The sequence below is a fragment of the Lytechinus variegatus genome, chromosome 12 (genome assembly GCF_018143015.1).
Source record: "Lytechinus variegatus isolate NC3 chromosome 12, Lvar_3.0, whole genome shotgun sequence".
In the NCBI taxonomy this organism is placed as follows: Eukaryota; Metazoa; Echinodermata; class Echinoidea; order Temnopleuroida; family Toxopneustidae; genus Lytechinus; species Lytechinus variegatus.
The window spans coordinates 1,520,018-1,546,756 of record NC_054751.1 but is presented as its reverse complement, the minus strand read 5'-3'; the positions used below and the strand labels follow the sequence as shown (position 1 = coordinate 1,546,756).

The window sequence follows — 26,739 nt, the reverse complement described above, 5'->3', positions numbered from 1 at the left end:
GCTGCACGACACCGTGAACATTACAGTGGACTCCGATTTTTTTGTAGCAGTCGAATCTTAATGAATGGTTAATAATATTGTAAGTTTTAAGCATTTGTTTGTGAATATTTGATATCTGTAGTATTTGGCCTTCAGCGATGCTGAAGTATAATCATAAATTCTTATAGTTTAATCGAATTATTAAAGTGAGAATGTTTCTGTGAGTGACTGTGAATCAGAGCAGTGCCAGTGACTGAGTGTGTGGTTGTCACCGTTGTGTACCGAGCAGGTGCCAGGCAGTAGCACCATCCGCTGTTGGGGCGGGGCCCCGTAACGGTTCCCCCGCAACGTACCGGTACCGTATCATACCTAGCCTAGCCCTAGTCTTGAGGACGCAATGATGATGATTTTTTTAGATATGTCATCTACTTCTTCATCATTGACGTCTTGACACTCTCTCCATAGTGTCTTCAGCGAAGGACCAAAACAAAGATGGATTCCCCAAAAAATCCATCTTTTTAAACCGAAGTCAAGAGAATTCATTTAATTTTATTAATTGTTACACCTTCCTACGCCTAATGCGTAGGAAGGTTTTAAATATTACTATTTAAAATTGTACAAAAATGAAGATTTCTTACCTAACTGATGCCGCGTAGACCCCTCGTTCCACATGTAAACAACAGAAATACAATAGCGTCGACCCTTGAACCGCTTATGTATGACGTCCTTCTGGAAAGCAATGCCGTCTTAACGAACAATTTAGCGATAAAAAATCTTATTTAACAAATATTAAAATTTATTTCGTGATCATAAATAATTTATATATATTGATATGAATTATTTATGATCACAAAATAAATTTTAATATTTGTTAAATAAGATTTTTTATCTCTAAATTGTTCGTTAAGACGGCATTGCTTTCCGGAAGTACGTCATACATAAGCGGTTCAAGGGTCGACGCTATTGTATTTCCGTTGTTTACATGTGGAACGAGGGGTCTACGCGGCATCAGTTAGGTAAGAAATCTTCATTTTTTTACATTTTTAAATAGTAATATTTAAAACCTTCCTACGTATTAGGCGTAGGAAGGTGTAAGAATTAATAAAATTAAATGAATTCTCTTGACTTCGGTTTAAAAAGATGGATTTTTGGGGGGAATCCATCTTTGTTTTGGTCCTTCGCTGAAGACACTATGGAGAGAGTGTCAAGACGTCAATGATGAAGAAGTAGATGACATATCTAAAAAAATCATCATCATTGCATCCTCAAGACTAGCCTAGCCCACTCATTCAATGAACAAGGTTATAATATAACCTTGTTCTCAGTTATATCTCCATGTGTGGCAAAATAAGGGTGGCAATGATTGGCTTATTTTCTCTTTTTCTTTGGGGCAAATGCTTGATTTTTTTACACTGACAGTTTTCATTACACCTATTATTCATACTACTTGGCTCTTATTTCAATTAGATTCTTTAAATCATTTTTTTCTTAATTAAAAATAGAGATCAAAAAATGAAATTTTCTTGTCATATTACTTTCCACCAATAGAGGGCGTACAGAAAAATATGCCCAAATTTCAAGTTTTTGAGCGCTCTGGTGAATACAAAATTATTCCCAAGTAGTCTAATGTCAAATAAATTGCAACTGTATGAAAATTAGTAATTTTGGTCACAAAAGTGATATTTTAATGATTTTTTGAAGTGTGTGCTCTGTACAACATTGGTATATCATAGTCCTACGTGTAGATTCACCACAGGCAGGGTGGTAGAGGTGAACAAGTGGCCTAGCCAGGAGGCTTCTTCGAGAGAGTAAAAATAATTTACGAATGTAAGTTTACTCTCAACGAAGCCAGGTCTTCCTTCCTATTCACCTGCACAGAGGGCCCCAAACTTGAAACTTTCACCCCGAGATTTCTACTTTCCTTCCGAAAGATCCTAGCCCTAAATCATGTAGGCCCTACATACAATGGATTACAACTTCATTTCCAACATTTCTACACTATCGATTTTATTTTCAAAAAAAGAATTCATCAAAAAATGAGAAAAATATTATGAAAAGACGGAAGAGACTTGCCTGATGTTTACGCCGCCATCTTGTTTCCTATTGTTCTTCCCCCACGTTACGCAACACATGCGTCCGTAACTAAACATGCTAAATGCAGTCCTTAACAATAACAGCTTACTTTGCAGACCAGGGGAGCGTTTCATCTAGCCAGGAGGCTTCTACAGGGTAAAAATCATTTACTAACGTAAGGTTACTCTCATCGAAGCCAGGGCTTCTATTCTATACATGTGCGTGTAGGCAGCCAAAACCTGAAACTTTCGCCCCCGAGATTTCTACTTTCTCTCTAAAAGATCTAGCCCTAAATCATGTACATGGGATACAACTTCATTTCCGACATTTCTATGCTATGGATTTTATTTTTAGACAAGAATTCATTTAAAAAAATGACAAAAATATGAAAAAAAGGAAGAGACTTGCCCGATGTTTACGCCGCCATCTTGTTTTCTATTGTTCTTCACCCACGTTACGCGACGCAAGCGTCCAAAAATGGAAAGAAACTGTGGAGGTCTTATGTGCCACAGGGCACAAATGAGGATAGTAGTATTATAGTAGCACCATAAACAATTCTGGCAGAGCTACAAAGCATGCAGTGTGCTCATATGTTGGCTCTTCTACAGGGTATTGCATGTTTCGGTTTGGGGTTGGTTTGGAGAATTCTGGTTTAGAACTAGGGTCATCAGAAAAGAGATGAATTCAAAATCTAACTTCTACTTCTAACTTCTAATCTGTCCAGTCTTTCAAACTGAGGGTTGTAGGTTCAAATCCTAGCCATGGCACGTTTTTTGTCCAGCAAGAAATCTATCCCCATTGTGCTGCACTCTACCCAGGTGAGATGAATAAATACCTGACAGGATTATTTCCTTGAATACACCAAGTGCTGCTGGAAAAGTCATAGCTAAAGCTTGGGTAATAATAGTTTCGCTTTGTATACTCAGGTAAAAGGCGCCATTTCAATCTGTAATTGTGATTATCATTTTTATGATTTCATCAAGGTACACAATGAGTGAGGGATCATCAGAAGGCGGGGCGGCAAAGTCCCGGAAGAAACATGGCATGCTGAAGATGTACTACGGTCTGGACGACCAACAGGAGAAGCCGTCCAACATGAACCCTACGGACATCAACGGTGCTTACTTTAACCCAGAGGTCTATCTTACAATGATCATGAAGGAAAAGAGACTCAACGATCTCATCGATAAAGAAGCCGAGATGGTGAAACGTAAGTCCGTCTCTATTGAACATCTTTCACTGAACTTTAAGCATCTTTTCTTTTTTTCTTTTTTTGATGGTCTGCCATGTCTAAGTCATTGAAAAATTTGTTTTAAACATAAATTTAAATGTATTCATAACTAGAATTTCTTTACACATTAATCCCACCAGAGGATCCAGGTCTTTATGAAGCAAATTTGTAATGGTAGTCGGGGGAAGTCTCACTCTCATTACTCAACAGTATTTAATTCTCTTATCTTGCCTTCAAACTGTTTAGAGCTTTGAAAAATATCAGTCGAGATCTAATTTCAATTATTTTTCCAAAGTTTTGTGAAAGGTTACTGTGTGTAAAGTTCTTTTGAAATCTGAGCTTACAGTATTTTCTTAAAGGTCAAGTCCACCTCAGAAAAATTTTGATTTGAATCAATAGAGAAAAGTCAGACAAGCACAATGCTGAAAATTTCATCAAAATCGGATGGAAAATAAGAAAGTTATGACATTTCAAAGTTTCGCTTATTTTCAATTAAAAAAGGTATACGAACGAGCCAGTTACATCCAAATGAGAGAGTCGATGATGACACTCACTCACTATTTCTTTTGTTTTTTATTGTTTGAATTATACAATATTTCAATTTTTACGAATTTGACGATTAGGACCTCCTTGCCTGAAGCACAAAATGTTAAAATAATGGAATTCCACGTGTTCAGGGGGAATGAAACTTCATTTCACATGACAATGACGAGAAAATAAAAATATTTCATATTTCATTTAATAAAATACAAAAGAAATTGTGAGTGAGTGATGTCATCAACTCTCTCATTTGGATGTAACTGGCTCGTTCATATAACTATTTTGTTGAAAATAAGCGAAACTTTAAAATGCCATAACTTTCTTATTTTACATCCGATTTTGATGAAATTTTCAGTGTTATGCTTGTTGAATTTTTCTCTTTTTATTCAAATCAAGTTTCTGTTGGGGTGGACTTGTCCTTTAACTAGAATTTAAATGCCAAAATTTTCATTGATGCACCTACATTTATCTTTATCCCCCCCCCCCCCCAAAAAAAAAAAGAATGTCAACCAACATACACTCTACACTGTTCTCACATGTATTATCTACATTACCTGTAGATGATTCTCAGGAAATAATTTCACTACAAATTAAGCATGCATTACATTTCATTCTCTTTCCAGAAATCCGCTCATTAGACAGTGATATGCAGACCTTAGTCTATGAGAACTACAATAAATTCATCAGCGCCACAGACACTATACGAAAGGTAAGACCAAAACTATCACAGTAAAGCCCAGGGCACAATACGCAATGCGATCGCACTGAGACCAGATTACAAGTTGAGAATCGCATCTCGGTGCAATCGTATTGCAGACCAGTGCACACATGCCCACATTGCAACAGCTCTGCGCATGCTGCATCTTACAGCTCTTCTTTTATGTCGTCTGCACTCCAGCAGCGCAGCCAATTTGGCCATGGCGTCATTGCCTAGGACAAATCAGACTGGCTGAAATTAGCAAAATAGCAGAAAAATGGCAGAAATGTCTGAGATTCGATCTGCGATCCTACTGCAAAAAAGCAGGTTGCAGTTGCAGCACATTGTAGGGTGGCGCACACTGTAATTTTGTATCAATCGGATCTTGGTGCAATCACTTTGCATAGTGTGCACTGGGCTTTATAAATGTCTCTTTGGTGAGCAACGTGAATATTGATCTCTTACAGGTGTTTGTGAATAACAACAATATTGAGGCAACCTGTAATTTTAAACTTTATACACATCAGTGCCCCATCTTACAAAGAGTTACGATTGAACTGATCAATCACAACTATGGAAAGCCAGCAACATCAATATCTAAAATTAAGTGTTTGTTCCAAAATATTTTCTAGAAATGATGTATATTCATACATTCACTGTTTTCTTGAGAATTCAGTATGCTTCTCTTTATTTCCAAACAACATTGAGCAAATTCCATGAAGAAAAATTATGACAATAATGGATTTCCATATACTTTAGATTGATTGAATCAATCGTAACTCTTTGTACGACGGGGCCCTGGGCAGCATTTCATGAAGCGAACAGTCAATGGTTTTCACTGACAACTGTTATATAAGTTTCTAAAATCAGTGCATCTGATTGGCTCAGAACAAATAACAGCTTCATTGCTATCAAATTTAATGGTTTTTATATCATTAGTCTTGAAATTTATTGACTGTATGTAACCCTAAATGCCCGGAGGGGGGGCCGAATCCGCCTCCCCCTCAACGTTTTTCGCGATTAATCAGCTGAGGGAAATTTTTTGACCGCGCCGCTCGCTGACTTTTTACTTTCAAGTCTCACGCAACTTTTGAGACCAAATTTGTGAGGCCTGCCTACGCGGTTAGGTAATTACGCAACATTATGTAAGTAAGTGCATGTCAGACCCTAAATTGCTCAAAAACATGAATTCCTGTACAAATCCAATGCAAATTGTGTGTTCAGCCAAAATTCATAAATGTATCATTAATTTTACTTTAACTGATCAAAGTTAATTAATTTTATCTTGTTTGTGATCAGAATTAAGTCTGCAATAATTTCCATCAATAAAACAATAAAAAAAACAAAATATTAAAAAACATAGAAATACATAAGAAATTAAAAAACAAAATACATGAGAAAAAACTTGCGATACCAAAACTCTTTGATGTACATTTGATCAGAATCCTACAAAGAGTCTGTGAATAAAAAATTAGCAATTTTGGGGCTATAATAAGTTAATTAGAGCAAATGTTTTATTTCATGCATAAATTAGCATAATTAATTCATTAAAAATATCTTATTTTTTCAGAAAAACTAATCATACTGGCTCTTTTAGGGTTAAGTAAAATTTAATGTTTGGGGTGTTGGATTTCATTGTGGTTCTGGTTCTGATCTTAGATGAAAACTGATTTTAAGAAAATGGAGGAAGAGATGGATCGCTTAGCAACCAACATGGATACCATTGCCGACTTCAGTGAGAAGATCAGCTCAACGTTGCAGGAAAGAAGAGCTCAGATCACCAAGTTGAGCGGTGTTCATTCACTCCTCAAAAAGGTAGGTAACTGTTTCTTGTTAAAGGTTAGAGAAAGTAATTGCTGCAAACTAATGTTTTCATGAGATAGCTTTTAAAATCATTAGCACATGATTAGCATATGATTGAAATGATTAGCACCATATTATGATAAAACTCGATCTGGCACATTGAAATCAACTCATTTTTGTAAACTCATGAAACCTTTAACAGCTGAAAACTATTAATTCTGATGGTAACTAAAACAGAGAGTTATATGTGGGACAGTGCATTGATATTGCTTGGAAAAATATCTGACATTTTATGGAATTCCATGCTTATTTTGCTCATTTCTCAGCAACTATACATTTTTTTCCAGAGTCAATTGGCACATGTTTTTTTTTATTTATTCATACAAACACTTGGGTGATCATTTCATTGAATTCTGTTGGAACTCAATTTGAGATTGTTACCACAACTGGTATTTATCTTTAATTGCACATTGAATACATGTACGTTATTCTGCAAAGAAGATGTGTTCACCTCAAAACATTGTGTGCATTCCATTCACAACAGATTATAAATTTAGTCTATGCAAATGTTTTTTTAAAGCTATTTGTTAAACATGTTTTTCATTTTGTTAAACATGGTTTCACTTTGTTAAACATGTTTTCACTTTGTTAAACGTTTTTTCATTTTCAGCTAAGTAAGTTACTTGGCAAATGCAATACTTACAAATTGCATCGTTACTATGCAGCATATAAGCTCCGAAGAAGTGAAATGATGTAATGTATTTCATCCTTTGGTAACAACATTTTATTGTTATTTTAAAAAGCCCTCTGAGTGCTTACTAATAACATATTTTGTAATTAGATATTAGAAAACTACCTTCAAAGATTAGATTCTGAAATTTGTCATCCCATTCCGTGCCTGATATTGCAGATATTTTATTTTGATTGAGCACCCAATTGAAATCAACTTTGAATGAAAATCTGTAATATTATCCAATAAAACATACTTCTTAAATTACATCCTTTCACATACATGTAGTAACCATACCGTTTTAAGGCACATGCATTTGCATTATCTTGTTATGAATTAGAATATACTGGCACAAGCACTTTTGGTGGATTTACCAATAATGATAAGCTTTAAGCCAGTGGCTATAATATTTGGTATACATTGTCAGTATGTGATACTATTACATCACTGTAAGCTTCTAAGGGATTTCCAATAATTTGCAATTTACATCAAAATTTTAATTCACTCCACAGTTGCAGTTCTTATTTGAGCTTCCTGCCAGGCTCAATAAATGCATCTCGATGAAAGCTTACAGTCAAGCTGTCAGGTGAGTTTATAACTCAATGGCATTTTTAACATTACCCATTGACTGACCAAATGTGAATAGTCCTTTTATGAGGCCACAGCCATACTGAATATCATACCGAAGTGTGATATATATTTAAAAAAACAGGTTGGCATTTCATTGTTTTTATATCATAGAGTGTAACTTGGGAGATGATGCAGCCCATATTTGGTAAAGAAATATTTAAACTAGGTCAATAATACATTGACTTCAATGTGGCTAAATATGTATTCATGTGGTCATACTACCTCGTGTCTAATAAACCCTTTTCCTACAAAATATAAGGCTCTTGATAGAATGACCCGTATGTTGCATTCACTCTTTGTGATGAGAATTCTTGGTCTGTATCTACTTTGAAATATCCCAGATACTTCTCTGAAGTGCATAGGCAAGAATCTCGTCACCATGTTACCTGTTTTTATTATCCACATTCGCAAACCTCAGTTTCTTATAGCTCAATATTTTTTCAAGGACCTATTCTTTGGAATAATGTACCGTATTTAAAAACATGTCAAGCCCTCAATTCATTCAAACGTTATTACAAATTACATCTTTCAAGTTTGTATTCTTAATTTTGAATTTGCGTGTGAATATTTGTTTTCCTTTATGTTATCTGTTTTTTGAATATTTATTATTTTTGTCTTAGATGTTGGGTCAATGTTGAATAAGGCTATCTCCGTTTTTGTTGTCCCCTTCACTCTCACAAATATGTTTGTTGTTTGTTGTGACAATGTTTTACTTATGTATCTTATGTATGTTTTTTTTTTGAGAATGTAAATAAATTGAATTGAATTGAAACTATATGCTACTTGTAGACTTTGTGATGTAAATTCCTTGCCTATATCTACTTTGATTTGTCTCCCAGATACTACTCCAAAGCACGTGTTGTCCTGCTTCAGTACCAGCACATGCCTTCATTCCACGGTATCCATAGAGACTGTAATGAAATCGTCAATGAACTCAGGCTCAAGTTAAGAGAACAGTTCGGAAACAAAGAGGTAAATATTCTATCATTCTTTAAAAGCTTGGTCCCACTGCACTTGGGGATGCAGAGAGGATGTAAAACGGAAAAGAATCTTGGCATCCATTGGAAAACGTTATCTAGTATTGTGTACTCTTGGCAAACTTGTTTCATACGCTCTATATCCTAATAAATAGCACTTCTTTTTACACTTTGAGACAGTGCACGCTAGATGTAATACATTTTGTACAGTCTTGCTCCCACATCAACTTCAATGTGTGAAGTTGGGTAATCATATTTACCACATTATTAAACTGTACTCTGATTGCATCAACCCGACCATATTACAAATTATTATACGAATGGAATTTTGATTGAAAATTGTTAGATTCTGTGTTATTATCTTTAAATTCAAAGCTTGATCATATATTGAATTTCATCTATTCTGTAATTACTTTCACACAGTTATTATTCTCTTGTCTGATGCTAAACAGCTTGCTTGATGCGTAGATCTGTTGGTTTTAACCAACCATAGTGTAATCTTTTTTATACAATGATTATTCCATAGTCTGGTGCTAAACGTCTTGCTTGATGTGTAGATCTGTTGCCTTTAACCAACCATTGTGTAATCACTATCATACAATGAGTATTCCCCTGTCTGATGCTAAACAGCTTTGTGAATGTGTGATCTTCTGTTGGTTTTAACCAACCATTGTGGAAGCACTATCATACAATGACTATTCCCTCATCTGATGCTAAACAGCTAGCTGAATATGTAGATCTGTTTCTTTTAACCAACCATTGTATAATCACTTACATATACATGTAATAATTATTCCATAATCTGATGCTAAATCATATGTAGATCTGTTGCTTTTAACCAACCATTGTGTAATCTTTCATACAATGATTATTCCCTAGTCTGATGCAAAACAGCTAGCTGAATGTGTAGATCTGTTGCTGCAACTCAAAGAACCACCCGATGAGCTCTGTGATGAGTTTCTTTCTCAGTAAGTATGAATTATGACTACTTAATGAATTGACAGCTTTAACAAGGTAAACACTTCAACATGAATTTTCAGAGGCCTGTTTCTTAAAAGAAACCATCATTGTAACTTTGCCATTAAATGGTAATTTCTATGGTAATAACGTCCAACAGCCACTCAAAGTTCTAGGATCCTGAGGAAGTTACAGATGGATCTCAAAGGTACCATTATCGGGACTCTTCATTTACAGGCCCAAGTGGCCCATTTTATTTCACTATTGATTATTGTCACTTTGCCTGCCAATGGTGACTTCATTGGAAAATTTTTAGTTTATTTATTAAGAGTATTTTCACCATGGTACATGTAGTTGCATTTAGATACCAAAGTTTCTGTGATAGTAGCTTTTTAGGAAATTGGCAAGAGGTCATATTGTCCGTGAATGATGATATTGGGGGGGGAAGTGGGTTATGTTTATCTTTATTGAAGGAACAAAATAAGTCGTTAATTTCATGTAATTAGTATATTTAGACTAAATTTCTTGTCTGTGAATTCACTGACAGTGCCCGACACAAGTTGGACGAGAGTCTGAGAGAGATGTCTAGTCATGTTGCGACCGGTAGACAGCGGACCGCATCCAGCCCTGAGGAAGATGAGGATGGTGGTGACGTTCAGGAGGGGGGGAGACCCTCTGATAAGATCATGAGGTCACTTCCAATGGTAAGCCTAACTTCTGTTGTAAAATATTCCTCCCTCTGGACCTCCAATACGTCAAACCCTCGTTGCAGAGGCCACCGCACTAGCTCAGGGTTTTGGTGTTGTCCTAAACCCCGATAAAAAAATCCTTGTTGGAAGAACCATGGAGGAATTAAGATATTTTATTCCCAAGCGCAATCAACCCTGAATTGCCCGATAATCCCTCTTTTGTAACATTTCTCCTCTGCAGGCACAAGCCCGAGGGTTAAACCATAAACAACAGCTGTGATATTACGTAAGAGCAGCTCTGCCTGTAGTAGGCCTTTCGGAATTAAATTATTGTATATGATCTTTAATCAAGTTTTCAAAGGCATATTGTATTTTGAAATCCAATGATATTCTGTTTTCAGTTTTGAACAAAGAAAATCGGCCCTGAAATAAGGAAACTATTAAAGAGAAATAAAAATGACTGCATACGATGGCGAGTGAGTTTGCTCTAATCGGCGCGCTGCGTATGTAATTGCGGTTTAGTTTTTTTTGTCCGGACCCAAGAAACAAATGTTTAAATAATGAAATAACTGGCCAGGGGTGATTTAGGTTTTTCATGGTTCGTAACGAGGGTTTACCGCCATCTCTATCGTCGCCATCAATATTTTCATCCGCTCTACATTTCTGTATTGTTGAAATAAAATATTTGTGTTTGTATTGTGGTGGTGTTGTTTTTTCCGTATCCTGTGTTATTGGCCTCTCTTTGAAGGAACGGGACATCTCATAGTATACAAATAATGCACGTAAGCACGTGCATGCAGGGCCAAATAATGAACGATGCGCGAAAAGAGCCAATGGATGTTTGGCGAGTTGAGCAGAGTTCATTATTTAGGTCCTCTATGCACAAGAATGCATGCATTCATGTGTTATACAACATGCCCCAAATGCTATGTTTGATCTAAATTCTACATAATACTAGATAATTCCAGACCTCACACTATCCTGCACTCAGATGTCAGAGTGCAGGATAGTGCATTTTGGATGCAATAATGCAATTCGTTGAATATCATGTGATCCAATTTGGACCAATCAGATTACAGAACATTCTTGAGGGGTTGTATCAAAATATCTTTTTTGATGGGATGACCCAAGAAATGAGACATTTGATGGTTTCAATGTGTATTGCAGGTTCTGTCTTGCCAAACATTAATTTAGAAATAAATGCGAGCTGTAACATTCTCCAAATGAGTTTGAAAAGAAAGCAGTAAATTTATGTGTTTAAATAAATCATATTTGCCAAATGATTGTGGTAGAAAATGCATAATTACCAAGATATGGAAACAATAAACATGGCATTCCAGGCCATAAAAGCCTGGTCCCACATGTGGTTATCTGTGTTGGTAAAGTTCAGTGTGATCATTTTCAGCTTAGATTTTATGATTTCAGAGAGTTAGGTGGATGTATATGAACCAGATTTAGATCAGTCTTGAAAGATGACAGTTAGCCTGAGCTGTAAAAACTTTTGTTTGCTGCAGTTGTACTCATTTTTAAGAAGAAAGCTTTCTCAAGAGAAATTATTACAGGAAGATTCTGCATGATTTGTCAAACTGTAGTTGCTTCAAAACTCATTTGAATTCCCCAACCAGACACAGTACAGGTTAATTTCCAAAGGCTTTCAACTCCACCCCAGAAAGATATTGATTTGAATAAATAGAGAAAAATAAAACTAGCATGATGCTGAAAATTTCATCAAAATCTGATGTAAGGTAAGAAAGTTATAACATTTTAAGTTTCGCCTATTTTTCACAAAACAGTGATGTGCACAACTCAGTGACATGCAAATGAGACAGTCGATGATATCCCTCACTCATTGTTTCTTTTGTTTTATTGTTTTAATTATATAATATTTCATTTTTCATACTGATTTGACAATAAGAACCAACTTGACTGAACCATATAGTATTAAACAATGCTAATGCAACTTCTTCAGGGAGGAATTAATCGTTGTTTCACTTGATAATGAGGGGAAAATTAGAATATTTCATATATAAAAAAGAAATAGTGAGTGGATGACGTCACCAGTCTCCTCATTTGCATACCAACCAGGATGTGCATATAACTGTTTTGTGAAATTAAGCGAAGCTTTATAATAACTTATTTTACATCCGATTTTGATGAAATTTTCAGTCTTATGTTTGTTGGATTTTTCTCTCTTTATGTAAATCAATTTTTTGTTGGGATGGACTTGTCCCTTAAAATCTATTTAGATCCCTAAACCATGCCAACCTCCTATAAAGTTGTATTTGTATTCTTTCAGGATATATTGGAGTTTGTTGACAGCAGCTGCAACGGTTTTCTTGAGAACATCTGTTTAGTAATAGCCTCTTACAAGGAGCTCTTTGTGAACAGGCAAGCTGGAGAGTAAGTACATATTACTGTTATTTTTCTTTTCATTAATAAGATCATGTTCCCATTAATTGTGATAATAACAAAATGCACAATTTCTGTAACATGTTTATTTTTAGCCAATCAAATTGAATGATTTCAAACGTTTTTAAATGTTAGTGGAAATTTGTTGTTACGACAAGTTTCATGAAACAGGCCGCAGGTTAATAGACGAAGAGGGAAAGTGAGGTTATTCCAGGTCTGAAAATAGCCTAAGGCCTCCAGCGCCCCTACTACAGGCTGCGATGCCCTCTTCCTTTTGATCAAATTTGAATTTAGGCCACCTGCCTCTTTTGATGTGGCCTTGATGCCCGTGGCTGCTTGCCCTATTTGAAATTTCTTTTCAACATCCAATTTTGAGGATGGGTATAGTTTATTTTCAGCTGAACTACACAGGAATTGCTGCAGAAAACCAAGAAAGTTGTAATAAATAAAGAGAAAATTGACAAATTTAAATGTTCATACTCTAGATTGAATTCAATTCAATTAAAAAAATGGTATTTATTGATGATCAAACATGTTAATAACAATCGCACATGAAAAAAAAACAGCCGGAGCTGGAAAATTCATGTTTAAAAGTTTTTGTTGGCACAATAAATTACACACTTAAAAAAAAAGTGGTCAAATGCATTAAAAAGGCCATACGTTTAAAAAGCTAATGCAATTTTAGATACAGCATAAAAGGCAATTAATGAATTTAACATGATAAAGGCTAACTTGAAGGAAAGGAGACTGGCATTTTTTTTTGATGACAAAATTGACTGTAAGGTGAGAGGGGGTGACCATTGTTCATTGCCTTTCCTAGTCGACACACTCCTCTTTTATTGAATATGTCAACAAAAAGGCAATGGACTATATTTAAATCTTGTTGTTCTCATTTGATTTTGTTGGTAATTGTTATCATTTGTATAATGTAATTGTTATAATTGTCATAGAAATAATCTCTTTATATGTATATAAAGAGATCTTGTATATTTGTGTGTACCAGATATTCATTCTTATGTCTGATAAACTTAATAGTCAACGGTTGTTTGTAAGAACCTATTGAAAATGTGCCTTACATTATTTAAAGTCTAGTGCACTCATCAAGTGAGCTTTATCAAGGTACCCACATGTTAATGGCGATTTATTGATTTGATGTAATTTTTATATCACCAGTCACATACATGTATCAAATTATATGTCAAATGCATTGATATGAAAAATTATATTTGTATTTTTCGTGATTGTTCCAAAATTAATATTGATATATTTGTGTTAATCTTCATGTTGACATTGACCTATCCACAGGTTGTGTGCCAAAGACATGAATAATGATCAGAAAATTCAGCAAAAATATTGTATGTTGCGTTGTTGAATATTTTCAAGATTAGTTCATGGTCTTATGTAATTTTTTTAACGTTGTGTATTATGTAAAGTTCGCAGGAAGAGGAGGAGTTGGAGCAGGTCGCTCATGCCAAGCTTGGTCAGTTTGTGGATTCCAGGATGCAACAGTACTTTACATGTATTCAGGATAGAATACAAGCTGAGGTATTTCTTTTTCCTTTTCATTCTCAATAGAAATGAATAAATACGTTAAGCTTGGATAACAATTGTAAAGCGTCTGTGCCTCATTGCATAATCATTACTTTTATTGGAGCTTTGCCATCTAGCCATTTTATTTCTTCTTTTTTTTGCTATTTCTCTCAAGAATATTTTTTTAATTGCCCTTTACATAATTGTAGGGACTGTTTTATAAAGCAGACCAGGTCAGCAGGACTTTTACAAATGATTCAAATATACATTCAATACATACATACAATATTAATTCGATGTAGGCCCACCCTCTTCTCCCATACCCCATGAAATAATAGATATATATAGGGGAAGGCGGGGTAAGTTGTGACACTTTTTGCATTTTGTGACCTTTGAAAAAAAACGATGTCAAATGGCTCAACTTGCCCCATATGTGGGGTAAGTTGTGCCATCTTCTGGGGTAAGTTGAGCCACAAAAACTATGTACAAAATGTATGCAGGAAGAAGCAGTATGTCCATTTTTTATTTCAAGTCTTATAGCTAATTCTCTATAAATAGTAACATCCTCTAAAAGTAAAAGAACTGTAATGTGAATTTACACCTTTTTGCCTGCATAACAATGGCTTTTCAAATTTTTTTTTCATTTTTCACTCTTATTACCATAAGAATTACCATGGCTCAACTTGCCCCATGCTTGCTGGCTCAAAGTACCCCAGTCCGAACTTAATGCGATATTTTCGCATCCACATATTTCTTATGCAGCCATCATTTAAAAGACTATGACAAGAATGAAGATCCATACCTGGACTAACAATATTGTTCTTATTTCTTTATTATATTAAAAGACGTGTGTTGGTAAAAAGCACTCCTCTATTTTACACCCTTTTTTACTTTTTTGGCTGAAATTTGTATTTTTCCATCTAAAAAATTACTCTTTGTTTCCGTCTAAAAAATTACTCTTTGTTTCAAAGTCGAAAACAATATGGTTGGGTAAAGGGTTATGTAGTGGGTCATCAATACATGACACCACCACAATATCTGACTCATTCATTATTGGCCTGTGGGTGGTGGCTCAACTTGCCCCTATGCTCAACTTACCCCGCCTTCCCCTATATATAGTATGGACCTTGCATTGTAATCAATGGATGATCAAGGAATTTCATTTTATTTCTTCTTATTTTAATTCAATTTTTAAATGGCAATGAAACTCAATTTTACATCATATTTTGCATAAGGAAAAAATGTTTTGTAACATTATGAACATAATTCAAAATTACATATATTTGTCCAATTTTAATATGCATCTTTAAATCATCCACAAAAAGTTAAAAAGTGTCTTACAGAAACAATATGAAATTCTTGTTCCTTATATAAGAACAGCTAGAAATCACAAAATTGCGAGAGAGCAAAAACATTTCTTGTAATGTGCATTCCATTCCAGAAATCTTCTGTGGAGAATTCGCTGCTGGTGAGAGCGTTAGATCGATTCTTCAAGCGGCTTCAAGCGGTCCATCGTCTCTTACCGGACCTCAAGATTCTCCAGCGGGGAGCTGATATCGTAGCAGCAGCAGCCAAGGAGAGGGCCCAGTACTACGGGGATGGTCTTAAGAAGCATTTTGCAGGTGGGTGACAAAACCTTGGACTATCTTGAGTGGCCCTCTTTATCAAGAATACACAAGATTGAAAGCAGTCTCAGTTAAGGAGGGCCAGGGGGGTGTTTCACAAAGATTTAAGTATGACTTAGAGTCGTACTTAATATCTAATTGCGTGCAGAATAAAAGGCATGACCGCATTGGTCAGATCATGCCAAGCAGACACGCACTACGGCATATTGATCAATAAGATTTGCGTTGCATATCGTGTACGCGTCAACATTTAAGTGCGACATAAGTCATACTTCAATCTTTGTGAAACACCCCCCAGGTTCAAGTCTTACAAAGAGTTACGATCGATTTGATTAAAAATATCGAAGGCTCAATCATCTTGTGATAGAAACACGCCTAACTACATATTCAAGATGAAAAATTATGTTATCACTTGCTTTCCATTGCAAAAAACAGCTCTTTTCTACCCCACATTTATGCCAAATAAAGATTTTTCAACAGTTAGGAAGTCAGTTGTCAATATTCATTCAGTTTTGCTGTAAAATTACAGTTGGATGATTGTTTTCATGTCTTTCAGAGTGTATAACTGACATCCGCCAGACGCTATGTGCCCCAAGAGTGGTGGGCAAGCAGTCCGCACCCAACCTAGCTGAACTAGTTAATGTAACATCGTCATCCGTCATCGATCAAGTCAAACTCGTGCTTACTAGTCTCAAGGTATGCTTCATAGTGTAGTCAGACAAAAGCTTGAAAAAGCATCCCTCTTTAATGGTATTGAATCTTAGTAAAGTATAATGTAGGTTCGGAAGGATGAAAGCATTTGTAATAGAATGATGAAGGTTTGAATTAATTGCCTTGTAATGTTTTTTGTCTCGCCAACCAGAGGTGAAGGCAAGACTTAGGGATCCAAATGTCGTCCGTCCGTCACAAATTTAATGACACATAACTCCACAACCGTAAGTCGCTTTTCAACCAAACTTGGATGGTAGATGTACTTAGGCGACGTGCATGTTTTGCTGCAGTGGAAGGTCACATGGTAAGGTCAAAGGTCATTTTCAGGTCGACATTAAAATTTACATGCAAGGCTCTTATGACAATTCTGTTGCGTGCCCTTGCAAATCACGATAATTGTGGTTATTTTCATAAGTGGGCGAGACACAAAATCGCTTTTGCCTTGTTTTTTTTTAGATTTTGATTAGTTATAAAGCATATTTATGAAGAATCTCTTTTTAAGATCATTTGATGAGGACGGGTATCCTTGAATTATAGGTTGTGGATGAATGATTAGCCCCTGCTTCATAAAATGTGATACCATTTACAGATGCTACATGTTAATCACAATTCCCCTATTTTCATTATAATGCTGACAACAGTCATAAGTTTGGTGCTTGGGTTTCTCTTTCTACTCTAGACAAGTGCATGCATTGATATCAGTGATGCCTATAGCAGTTACATTGTTCAAGGGCAGTATTGGTGTGCCGGGAATCTATCCATGAACTCTTGTATGTTCAGTTTGTTCATGGTGATTTCACTTCTCGATCCAATGTAACCAAAATGATCTCAAACACTCAAGTGGGATAATGTACAAATAATGCACGTAAGCGTGTGCATACAGGGCCAAATAATGAACGATGTGCAAGAAGAGCCAATGGATATACCGCACCGAGGTCCTCAGGACCGAGTGTGGTATATCCATTTGGCAAGTCGAGCACAGAGTTCATTATTTAGGTACTCTCTGCACAAGAATGTGTGTATTGTTTGTTTTATACAAACCCTCCTCCCCCATGTTACTGAGTTGCCCCAAACGATGTATGATCTAAATTCTAGATAATTCAAGACCTCGCACTATCCTGCACTCTTGACTTCAGAGTGCAGGATAGTACTTTCGGTATGATGTCAGAGTGCAGGATAGTGCATTTTGGATGCAATAGTGCAATTTGCTAAATATCATGTGATCTGATTTGGACCAATCAGATTGCAGAACATTCTTGAGAGTTGTATGATATAGAAAGTAGATGCCTCACCCAAAGGATAAATACTCTCCACAAGATGCTTAATACAGAGCTTGATAAGCTCCTGGGGGATAACATCCAGAGGAAAGGCCCAGGAATTAGATTGACACATGATAACTAATAGTTGTGTACTTATTCCAATACTCATTCAGTCAATCCTCTCTTGAAGCCGTAAAACTCTGGAATGACCTCCTCGACACTACTGTGGACATTAAATCCAGCCCAGCTTTTAAATCTGCTATCCAAAATTGAACTCATTGTTAATTCTTCAATTCATCATTTGTCAAGCCCCCTCGCCAAATTTCTAGTAATATTTCCTCATGAACATTTTCAGATGTAAGGAGCACAAAATAGAAGATGAAAGGTAGTCAGACACCTCGGACCTCCACAGTCATAATAATTTGTGTTTTTTGACAAGTTTATGTAACAAGACTGTGATCTCAATTACATCTCTTTATCCTTGCAGTCATTCCTCGGCCAAGATATCACGTTTGCTCAGTCTTTGTTCTTTGCTACCAAGTATCCCACCAAGACAGTGAGAGAAGGGCTCCTAGTCGACTTCCTCAGGCACATCTTCCAGACCTGTACAGTAAGTATCATGAGATATAATAATAATAATATTCCGCATTTATATAGCGCTTACTACATCGGAACGATGTCTCTAAGCGCTCTACAGACATATTGTTACCCCGGTCATCGGATTCTTGCATGCCCGCATACAATGTATGCACCTTCTCCACTCCCTGGGGAGCATTGAGTTCAAAGACTCAATTGCTAGGCATACTACATATAGGCTTTCACATCCTACCGGGTACCCATTTAACACCTGGGTGGAGAGTGGCAAAGTGTGGATTAACGCCTTGCCAAAGGACGCTAGGCCATGGTGGGATTCGAACACACGACCCTCTGATTACAAGGCGAGAGTCAGAACCGCTACACCACGACGCTTCCACATACAAATATACCTGGGGGCCATATCATAAAGCTGTTTGTAAGTTAAGAGCGACTTTCAGAACGACTGGTGATCCTGTCTTACCCGCTTAACCATCGCTAATGAATATATCATTTACCACAAGAAAGGATCAACAGTCATTCTTAAAGTCACTCTTAATAACAGCTTCATGAAACGCCCACCAGGCTTTGAGTACTGTAAGTATAGCAGGAATTATTTGTCCGAGCTGGGACTGGCATTACTATTTTTCCCAAGGGGGCAAAGTCCCAAGGGATTTATGGTAATTATGCCTCTTCAACCGAAGATGAATAATTCCCTCTTTCAAAATAAAGGCCTTTTATTTATGTGTTATATTCTACTTTTAATAAGTTAGAACAATATATCTTGATAATCTAGTTCTAGTAATTGTGAAAAATGGGGATGGACATAAAAAATTAAGAATGATGATTTTATGGAATTGCTGTCAGTATTCAAGCAGTACTAAAAGACTATTAGTATATATTTTTTGAAATGCAGTTTTAGCATATTGATTACAATAGCCTACTATATCATAAGTGTTTTCACAAAGATTTCTTTACTCCAGAGTTGATGGAATTATTTATTGGGACACTCAAAACTTGAAATGGTTACATAACAATATTCAGTTCAAAGTACGTTTAGTCATGATTTTTGAAATGCTATTCTTAAACTGTAAATATGATTTGTTGTGATACGTGGAACGTTGTGACCCTGTGGATTAGTCTCCAGACTTTGAAACAGAGGGTCGTTGGTTCAAATCTCAGCCGTGGCATAATTTCCTTTGGCAAGAAATTTATCCACATTGTGCTGCACTTGACCCAGGTGAGATGAATGGGTACCCCATAGGATTCATTCCTTGAACACTTTAGCGCCTAATAATATGGTGGCTCAACTATAGCTGGGGTAATAATATGATACCAAGTATCAAAGCGCAGTTGAGTATATGCACATAGTAACTGCGCTACAGAATTTGGCCAGAATTGGAAATTAGAAATTACAATAGGCCTATATATCACACCCGTCCATATTTCATGCACTTCATTGGAGCTGTCTCGTGCCATCTGTCCGATCATTACCAAGTAGTACTAGAAAACAACAATGTACTACATTTTCTAATTGCCTCACTACCCTTTTTTCTGTGTGGTTCTAAGTAAGATGGCACAAAGCAGTGCAGCTAAGTAGACTATATACTCTTCATGCCTATATGATTGTTCTCAATATTTTATGATTAACAATTGGTTTTATATTGTGATTCATTTTTGTATTCATGATGAATTAAACTCGTTATGTGTTCTTTCGTAGAATCTTTGTGAAGGAGGAGGAGAGAAAGGATCAGCACCTCATACACTCATCTTGATCTTATCCAGACTCCTAGTAGACTTTGAAACAACTCATATCATACAACTGGTAAATATTGAATTTATGTTTTTTTTTAATCAGCACCTCATACACCCATCTTGATCTTATCCAGACTTTGAGTACTTTGAAACAGCCTGCATCTTACAAGTGGTAAATTTATTTGTCTAATAAAAGAATAAAAGTAGCACCTCATACCCTTATCCTAATTTTATTAAGACATTAAGTAGACTTTGAAACAACTCGCATCATCCAACTGGTAAATAGGACAAAAAATAAGTGAGCACTCCATTCTCTCATCCAAATCCTATGTGGCTTTCTTGTAGATTTTTAAACAAATCATATACAGCTTTTTTTTAAGAACACCTTGTACACACATCCTTATCAAATCCAGACTTTTAGTAGACTCTTGAAACAACTGACATCATTTTGATGGTAAATATTAAATTAAACTCATATAGCTTGTTAGTATGAAAATTGTATGTTTTATTTAGCACGCTGTTCACTCATCCTGATCTTATAAGGTTCATGAGGTAGTTTTATTGTCCAAATTAATAAATAAATGGAAATATGCATTTGTACATGGTATTGAACATACAAAACATGACAGAAAATGAACATATTTACAATAAGTCAAACACTGACATAACACATACGAATAAACACGTGCATAGGATTTAAGTAGATTTTGAAACAACTAACATCATATGACCGGTATGAACCATTTCTTTTGACCAGCTTGGTACTTGCAATGCACAGTTCTTGATCGAAGACAGTCGAGGCCTGACCCAGACATCGACCCTCTGCTCGGAAGCCAAAGATTCCGCTCAGCTGCTTCTCAACCACTACGTGCAGTCACAGGGTCTGCAGATATCCCAAGTGAGTACATCTTAACAGTAGTGAACATCTTTCGTTCTCTCCAGACATAGAATGACTAAAGCCTGCCTCACACCATGCAAATCACTGTAATTTGATTTTGGAAAGAAATGTGTTTAATACTATATTTGCAAGGTAAATTCCATTTCATTTCGTGAATTGCTGTTAGGAATAGGAATATTGATATTGCAGAGTGATATGGCCTGTCTAGTTCGAGACAATGGCACAAGAGCAGATATTGAAGTGATGTTACACTGATTGCATCTGGCCTCCAACTGGTTTCAGAATTTTTTTTTTCTCTGTGATTTTGAATACTAAGAAATCCATTCCAGTCGCAGTCAATCTTGCAATGTGAGGCATGCTGAATGTCAGTGGATTGTCACATTCAATTTTAGTCACAAATGGAGAGTGTATTCATCTGACAACTCCATGCAATTTAATAGTTACGATGGACCCTCATGATAATAATGATAATAATGATGGTAATGATAACAAAAATAATAATAAAAATATTAATAATAATAATTATGATTATAATTATAATGATAATAATAATGATAGTGATAATAATAATTAATGATAATAATTATTGATAACAATAATAACAATAATAGTAATGATAATTACTTTTTGCCAGAGGTTACAAAGCACAACTATTATTACCCTGGGCTAGATTTGAGCTACCACTTTACCAGTGATGTTCTCTGCTTATTGAATTCAATGAATTGAAGGAATTGATCATGCTTGACATAGATATATAGTTGATTGTACCATTAAGTTGTGATATGCAAACTGAAGAGCAATTGCATATCTGCCAACTTTCTCTAATTGATAGCACGCTCCCAAATTTTGGGTAAAGGAGAAAGACATAGTGTCATTATTTTTTTTTTTTTTGGGGGGGCAAAATTTGTATGTTTTCCCTTTTGTCTAGTTTTTCTGGGTTTTAGGGTTGGTAGGTATAGAAGTGTCGTTATTTTTTTTTAATTCCCTATACTTCACTTTTACATGTAAGTATACATTTATATTTTCATTTATATGGTAGTTTCAATGTATATTTAAAAAAAATGAACATTATTTATCAGTTCAGATTGGGAAATTGCCAGGCAAGATGCAAAAAATTGCTGCATATACTGTGAAAAGGCCTATCATGCATTTTGAATCTATTGGGCATAGTGGCCTGTGCCTGTAATCCAAGCTACTGGGGGAAGTTTCAAATTGATGCAGAGGTTCAAGCTTCGAGCCCTGGTCATGTCTTTCGGATGGTGATGGTAAAGGACGGTCCCAGACGTAAATAATCATATCTGATTGATACATGTCTGATAAAATCAAATACACACAGATATATTTCCAGTGCATTCCTCATGAACATGATTTTACATTGGATTGGGGTGTGAAATTGTTTACCAGTATTAAGTTGCTCATGATTTTCGCTTTTATATGAAGTCGAAATTTCTTTTTAAAGAGTGTCTTATTATTTTTATTCTGATGTTAATCTTGTCAGATGTTGAGGAAAAGTGTGGACACAAGAGACTGGCTGAACACGATTGAACCCCGCAACGTGAGGGCGGTGATGAAGCGTGTCGTCGAGGACATCACGGCCATCGACAGTAATGTGGGGTCGCTGTACGAGGAGGGAACTCGTAAAGCGCACAGCAGCGACTCCAGCAAGAGGACGTACCAGAGTTTTAGTGTATCCAGGCAGCCACGGACGCAGAGGAGTTACACTCCAAGGTAGGAAGAGACTCTGATATCAACCAGTTGATGACTGAAACTCTGTAATTTCCATAGGCATTGTGTACAGGGATCACCTGGTTCCAGAGGTTATTGGTTAACCTGTTGATTACTGAATTGTATTGGCTTGGTATAGGGACCAACCTGGTTACAGTAGGCAGTGGACTACTGAAATTCCTATAGGCTTTGTACGGGGATCTCCAGGATCTTATACATGCAGGTTATTAACCAGTTGACTGCTAAATACTGTGTTCCCCATAGGCTTTGTGCAGGGATGGCCTGGTTCCAGTAGGCAATGGCTTAATGACTACTGAATTATGCAGGTCCTATAGGCATTGTATAGTGAACTTCCAATTCTAATTTCGAGAAAGCTCTAGAGAGACTTGGATATTAAGTGGTTCATGACTGAAACTCTGTAATGCCCATAGGGTTTGTACAGGGAACATCCAATTCTAGTAGGTAATAGGTTAATCTGTAGACTAATTAGTTCTTAGGCTTTGTAAAGGGACCATGCGATCCCCAGGGGCAACAGGATAGTAGGAATTCAACAGTTGAGAATGCGTAGCATATAAGGATGAAAATCCTTTGGATCCAGAAAGGTCACCTGTTCCAGAGAAGTTGACAGGCTGTATGAAATATGCAATATCTTCTTAATATTAAAAAAGTAAAACTATTTTTCATATTGCCAATCAAATAATGATGAATAATTGATTAATAGCTAAATGTTTGGTTTTATTTCCACAGCACGACATTTGATACCAGTCTGATGAGCAACATCCAGAAGCTCTTCTCTGAGAGGATAGAAATCTTCAGCAGTGTGGAATTCTCTAAGGTCTCCGTCGTCACTGGCATCATCAAGATTAGTTTGAAGGTAAGGTTGTTGTGTTGCTCCCCCCTCCCCCTCCATCATCATCAGTGAATATTTGTAATTTTCTTTGCAGACATTCCATGAGTTTGTCAGAGTGAGGACATTTTCAAGATTATGACCTCCAACAGAGTGTATGATGTTATGTATCTTTGTGTTTTCTTTGCAGACATTCCATGAGTGTGTCAGAGTGAGGACATTTTCAAGATTATGGCCTCCAACAGACTGTATGATGTTGTGTATCTTTATGTTTTCTTTGCAGACATTCCTTGAGTGTGTCAGACTGAGGACATTTGGAAGATATGGCCTCCAACAGAGTGTATATTGTGTATCTTTGTGTTTTATTTGCAGACATTCCTTGAGTGTGTCAGACTGAGGACATTTGGAAGATATGGCCTTCAACAGATCCAGGTGGACACCCACTATCTCAACCTCTATTTATGGAGATTTGTATCAGATGAGAAGTAAGTTTGAACTCACTCCATAGATTTGGAGTAGTGAAGCCAAAATGAGGGCTGAGGTGAAATCAATTCTATAACCATACATGTAATTATTGTACTTTATTTCAAGATGGTTCACTGGATTGGCTGAATTTTACAAATCTTTTTACAGATAAAAATCACAACAAAATTTAATACTTAACAGGAAATGATATCCAAATAGCATTACAAAAATACATGCAAAGCAGGAAGAGATATAAAATCAATTATACTTTCAGGGGCAATATGAATGAAGAAATATCAACGTTTTCAACAGAATATTTGAACCGTATGTCCGGGAAAATTTGGGCTTGGGTCTGTGAGAAATGTGTATAGTAAAATGAAATTGATTTCACGGGTTGAAACACGATTGGTGCGCCCCTTTTTAAGATTGATTTTTGTTGCTAGTGAATCAACCTCATCCCTTTCTGTAACCCAGGTTTTGAATAAATTTGTGTTGGAATCTGTAAAGATAAGTACCAGTTGTGGTCACGACCTGAAAATGAGTTCGAATAGAATCCAATAAAATGACCACCCAAGTGTTTGTATGTATGAATAAAAAGATGTGCCAATTGGCTCTGGAAAAAATTGTGTAATTGCTGAGATATTATCAAAATAAGCACAGAATTCCATAAAATGTCAGTTTTTTTCCAAGCAATATTAATACACTGTCCCACATGTGCCTTTTTGTGTTTAGCAGTTATCAGAATTATCAGTTTTCAGCTAAGATTTCATGATTTAACAAAGATGAGTTGATTTCAATGTACCGGATCTAGATCTATGATGATAGTATGGTAATTGACCTTGATTTTAAAAGCTTTCTCATGAAATAATTATTTGCTGCAATTACTTTCTTTTACCTGCAAGAACCAGTTACAATCTCTCTGTATGTGCTATTCCACAATAATCCTATCAAAAAGCTATTCTAAAAGCTAGTTTAAAAGCTTTCTCATGAAATAATTATTTACTGCAATTACTTTCTTTTACCTTTAAGAACCATTTACTATCTCTTTGTATGTACTATTCCACAATAATCCTATCAATGACATCTGATGGCATCTGAATATAGAATATAATACTAGTATGATAAAGTTAATTCTTTTCTTATCTTTCAGATTGGTACACTTTTTGTTGGATGAGATCGTAGGCAGTGCTGTTCACAGATGTCTAGATGCAACTCTTATGGAGACGAGTGTAAGTTAACAATTACTTAGAAAATGGTGAAAATAGGGTAGTGAAATCAATAATTTGCTTTGTTAATTAAATGTTAATTTGCTTATCAGATATTCATTTTCATTTAAATTATGTTGTGTTTCACAAATGCTTTTGTTTTCTTGATGGGGGTGGGGTAGCCAGATACAGATTTCAATCCATCCTACAATATGGGTCAAAATTATAGTTGTTCTCAAGACTGATACTTTCCCGTTATATCTCTCAAATTTATTTTACAAGATCATTAGTTTGATATCTTCTCAATAATGATTGTTCAGTATGTACACCATTCATATTACAAGAGCCAGTTAAATTCTGAACAATCTATTTAACACCCACTGCTTTAGTTAATTAATGGTATAATTCATAATTACCGCAATATTAATGTTGCTACTTGTCTATTTTTTCTTCCAACAGATCGTGGAAGTGATATGCGAACGAGGATGAAATCGTCAATGCGTGCAATCAAGACTGGTCATTTATATAGTCTATCAGGATATCATTTAGAGACAGACAGATATATGTTCGTATTCAAGTTATGTTTCATTATATGATAATTGTTTCGTATTTCCTTTGCCATCTGTATGTTATGGTAGCAAGATGTAATATAGAATTTGATATATTTATCTTTTTTATCGTCATGGTGATCTTGAATTACACAATTTTTCAAGATGTCTGATGACAAGATGGGTTATGTCTCTTAAGAGAGTGAATGAGAGATACTATAATTTGGAAGAGAATGTTGGTACATGTTACGGTCTTATTGTGTTAATGTTATCTGTAATGTAATTCTGTTTGTTTTCCTACAAGCGAAGAACTGTTATAGCTATATATGGCTGTTCATGTTTTATAGGCATATTGTTATCAATTTAAATATAGTGTACAGTGGCGCTAAAAGATGGAGAACCCTACCAGGAAATGACCATATTTAAAAGTGATAAAGTTCTGCCATGTTTTAGATATTTCTTTGTGACGTCAGGTGATAAAATATTACATAAATAAAGCTTGTTTCTCTGGCTCTGCTGGACATTGTAGTGTTGTCTTCATTCAACTCTCGGCAAGAAGGGGTGCATTTTCTGGTGGGGTGCACTTACTTTTTAGCACCACTCTATGTATGACTTAACTTTGCTGGAGAAGATTTGGGAAGTTACTTATTCACGCGATACAAGATCTCTGATGTCACAGCAAAGTCCAATGCTCAAGAGATCTACTATCCCGCATCTTAAGGCCACCGCACACCTTACAACTGGTCCATGATCCGATTTTAGAACAATTTGCGTTCTGCTCAGAATGATAAGTACCTTTTTATTTGTGGTTCAAATCAACTGAAAGAATACTAATATAACAAGTTCAGATAATTTGCAAGACTTTATTTTGGAGTAAAGGCCA

The 26,739-nt window shown here is 35.8% G+C and overlaps 1 protein-coding gene across 1 annotated transcript; it reads left to right on the top strand.

The window, feature by feature from the left end:
- LOC121425374 (vacuolar protein sorting-associated protein 51 homolog) lies at positions 1-26,739 on the top strand. The gene is made up of 20 exons (XM_041621402.1): positions 1-79; positions 3,036-3,262; positions 4,447-4,532; positions 6,180-6,335; positions 7,566-7,639; positions 8,523-8,655; positions 9,540-9,628; positions 10,165-10,321; positions 12,603-12,706; positions 14,149-14,260; positions 15,687-15,867; positions 16,427-16,566; positions 18,328-18,450; positions 20,134-20,238; positions 20,926-21,066; positions 22,565-22,794; positions 23,539-23,665; positions 24,011-24,123; positions 25,254-25,332; positions 25,768-26,739. The coding sequence occupies exons 2-20, from the start codon at positions 3,043-3,045 to the stop codon at positions 25,795-25,797; spliced, it is 2,400 nt and encodes a 799-aa protein (XP_041477336.1). The 5' UTR covers positions 1-79; positions 3,036-3,042; the 3' UTR covers positions 25,798-26,739.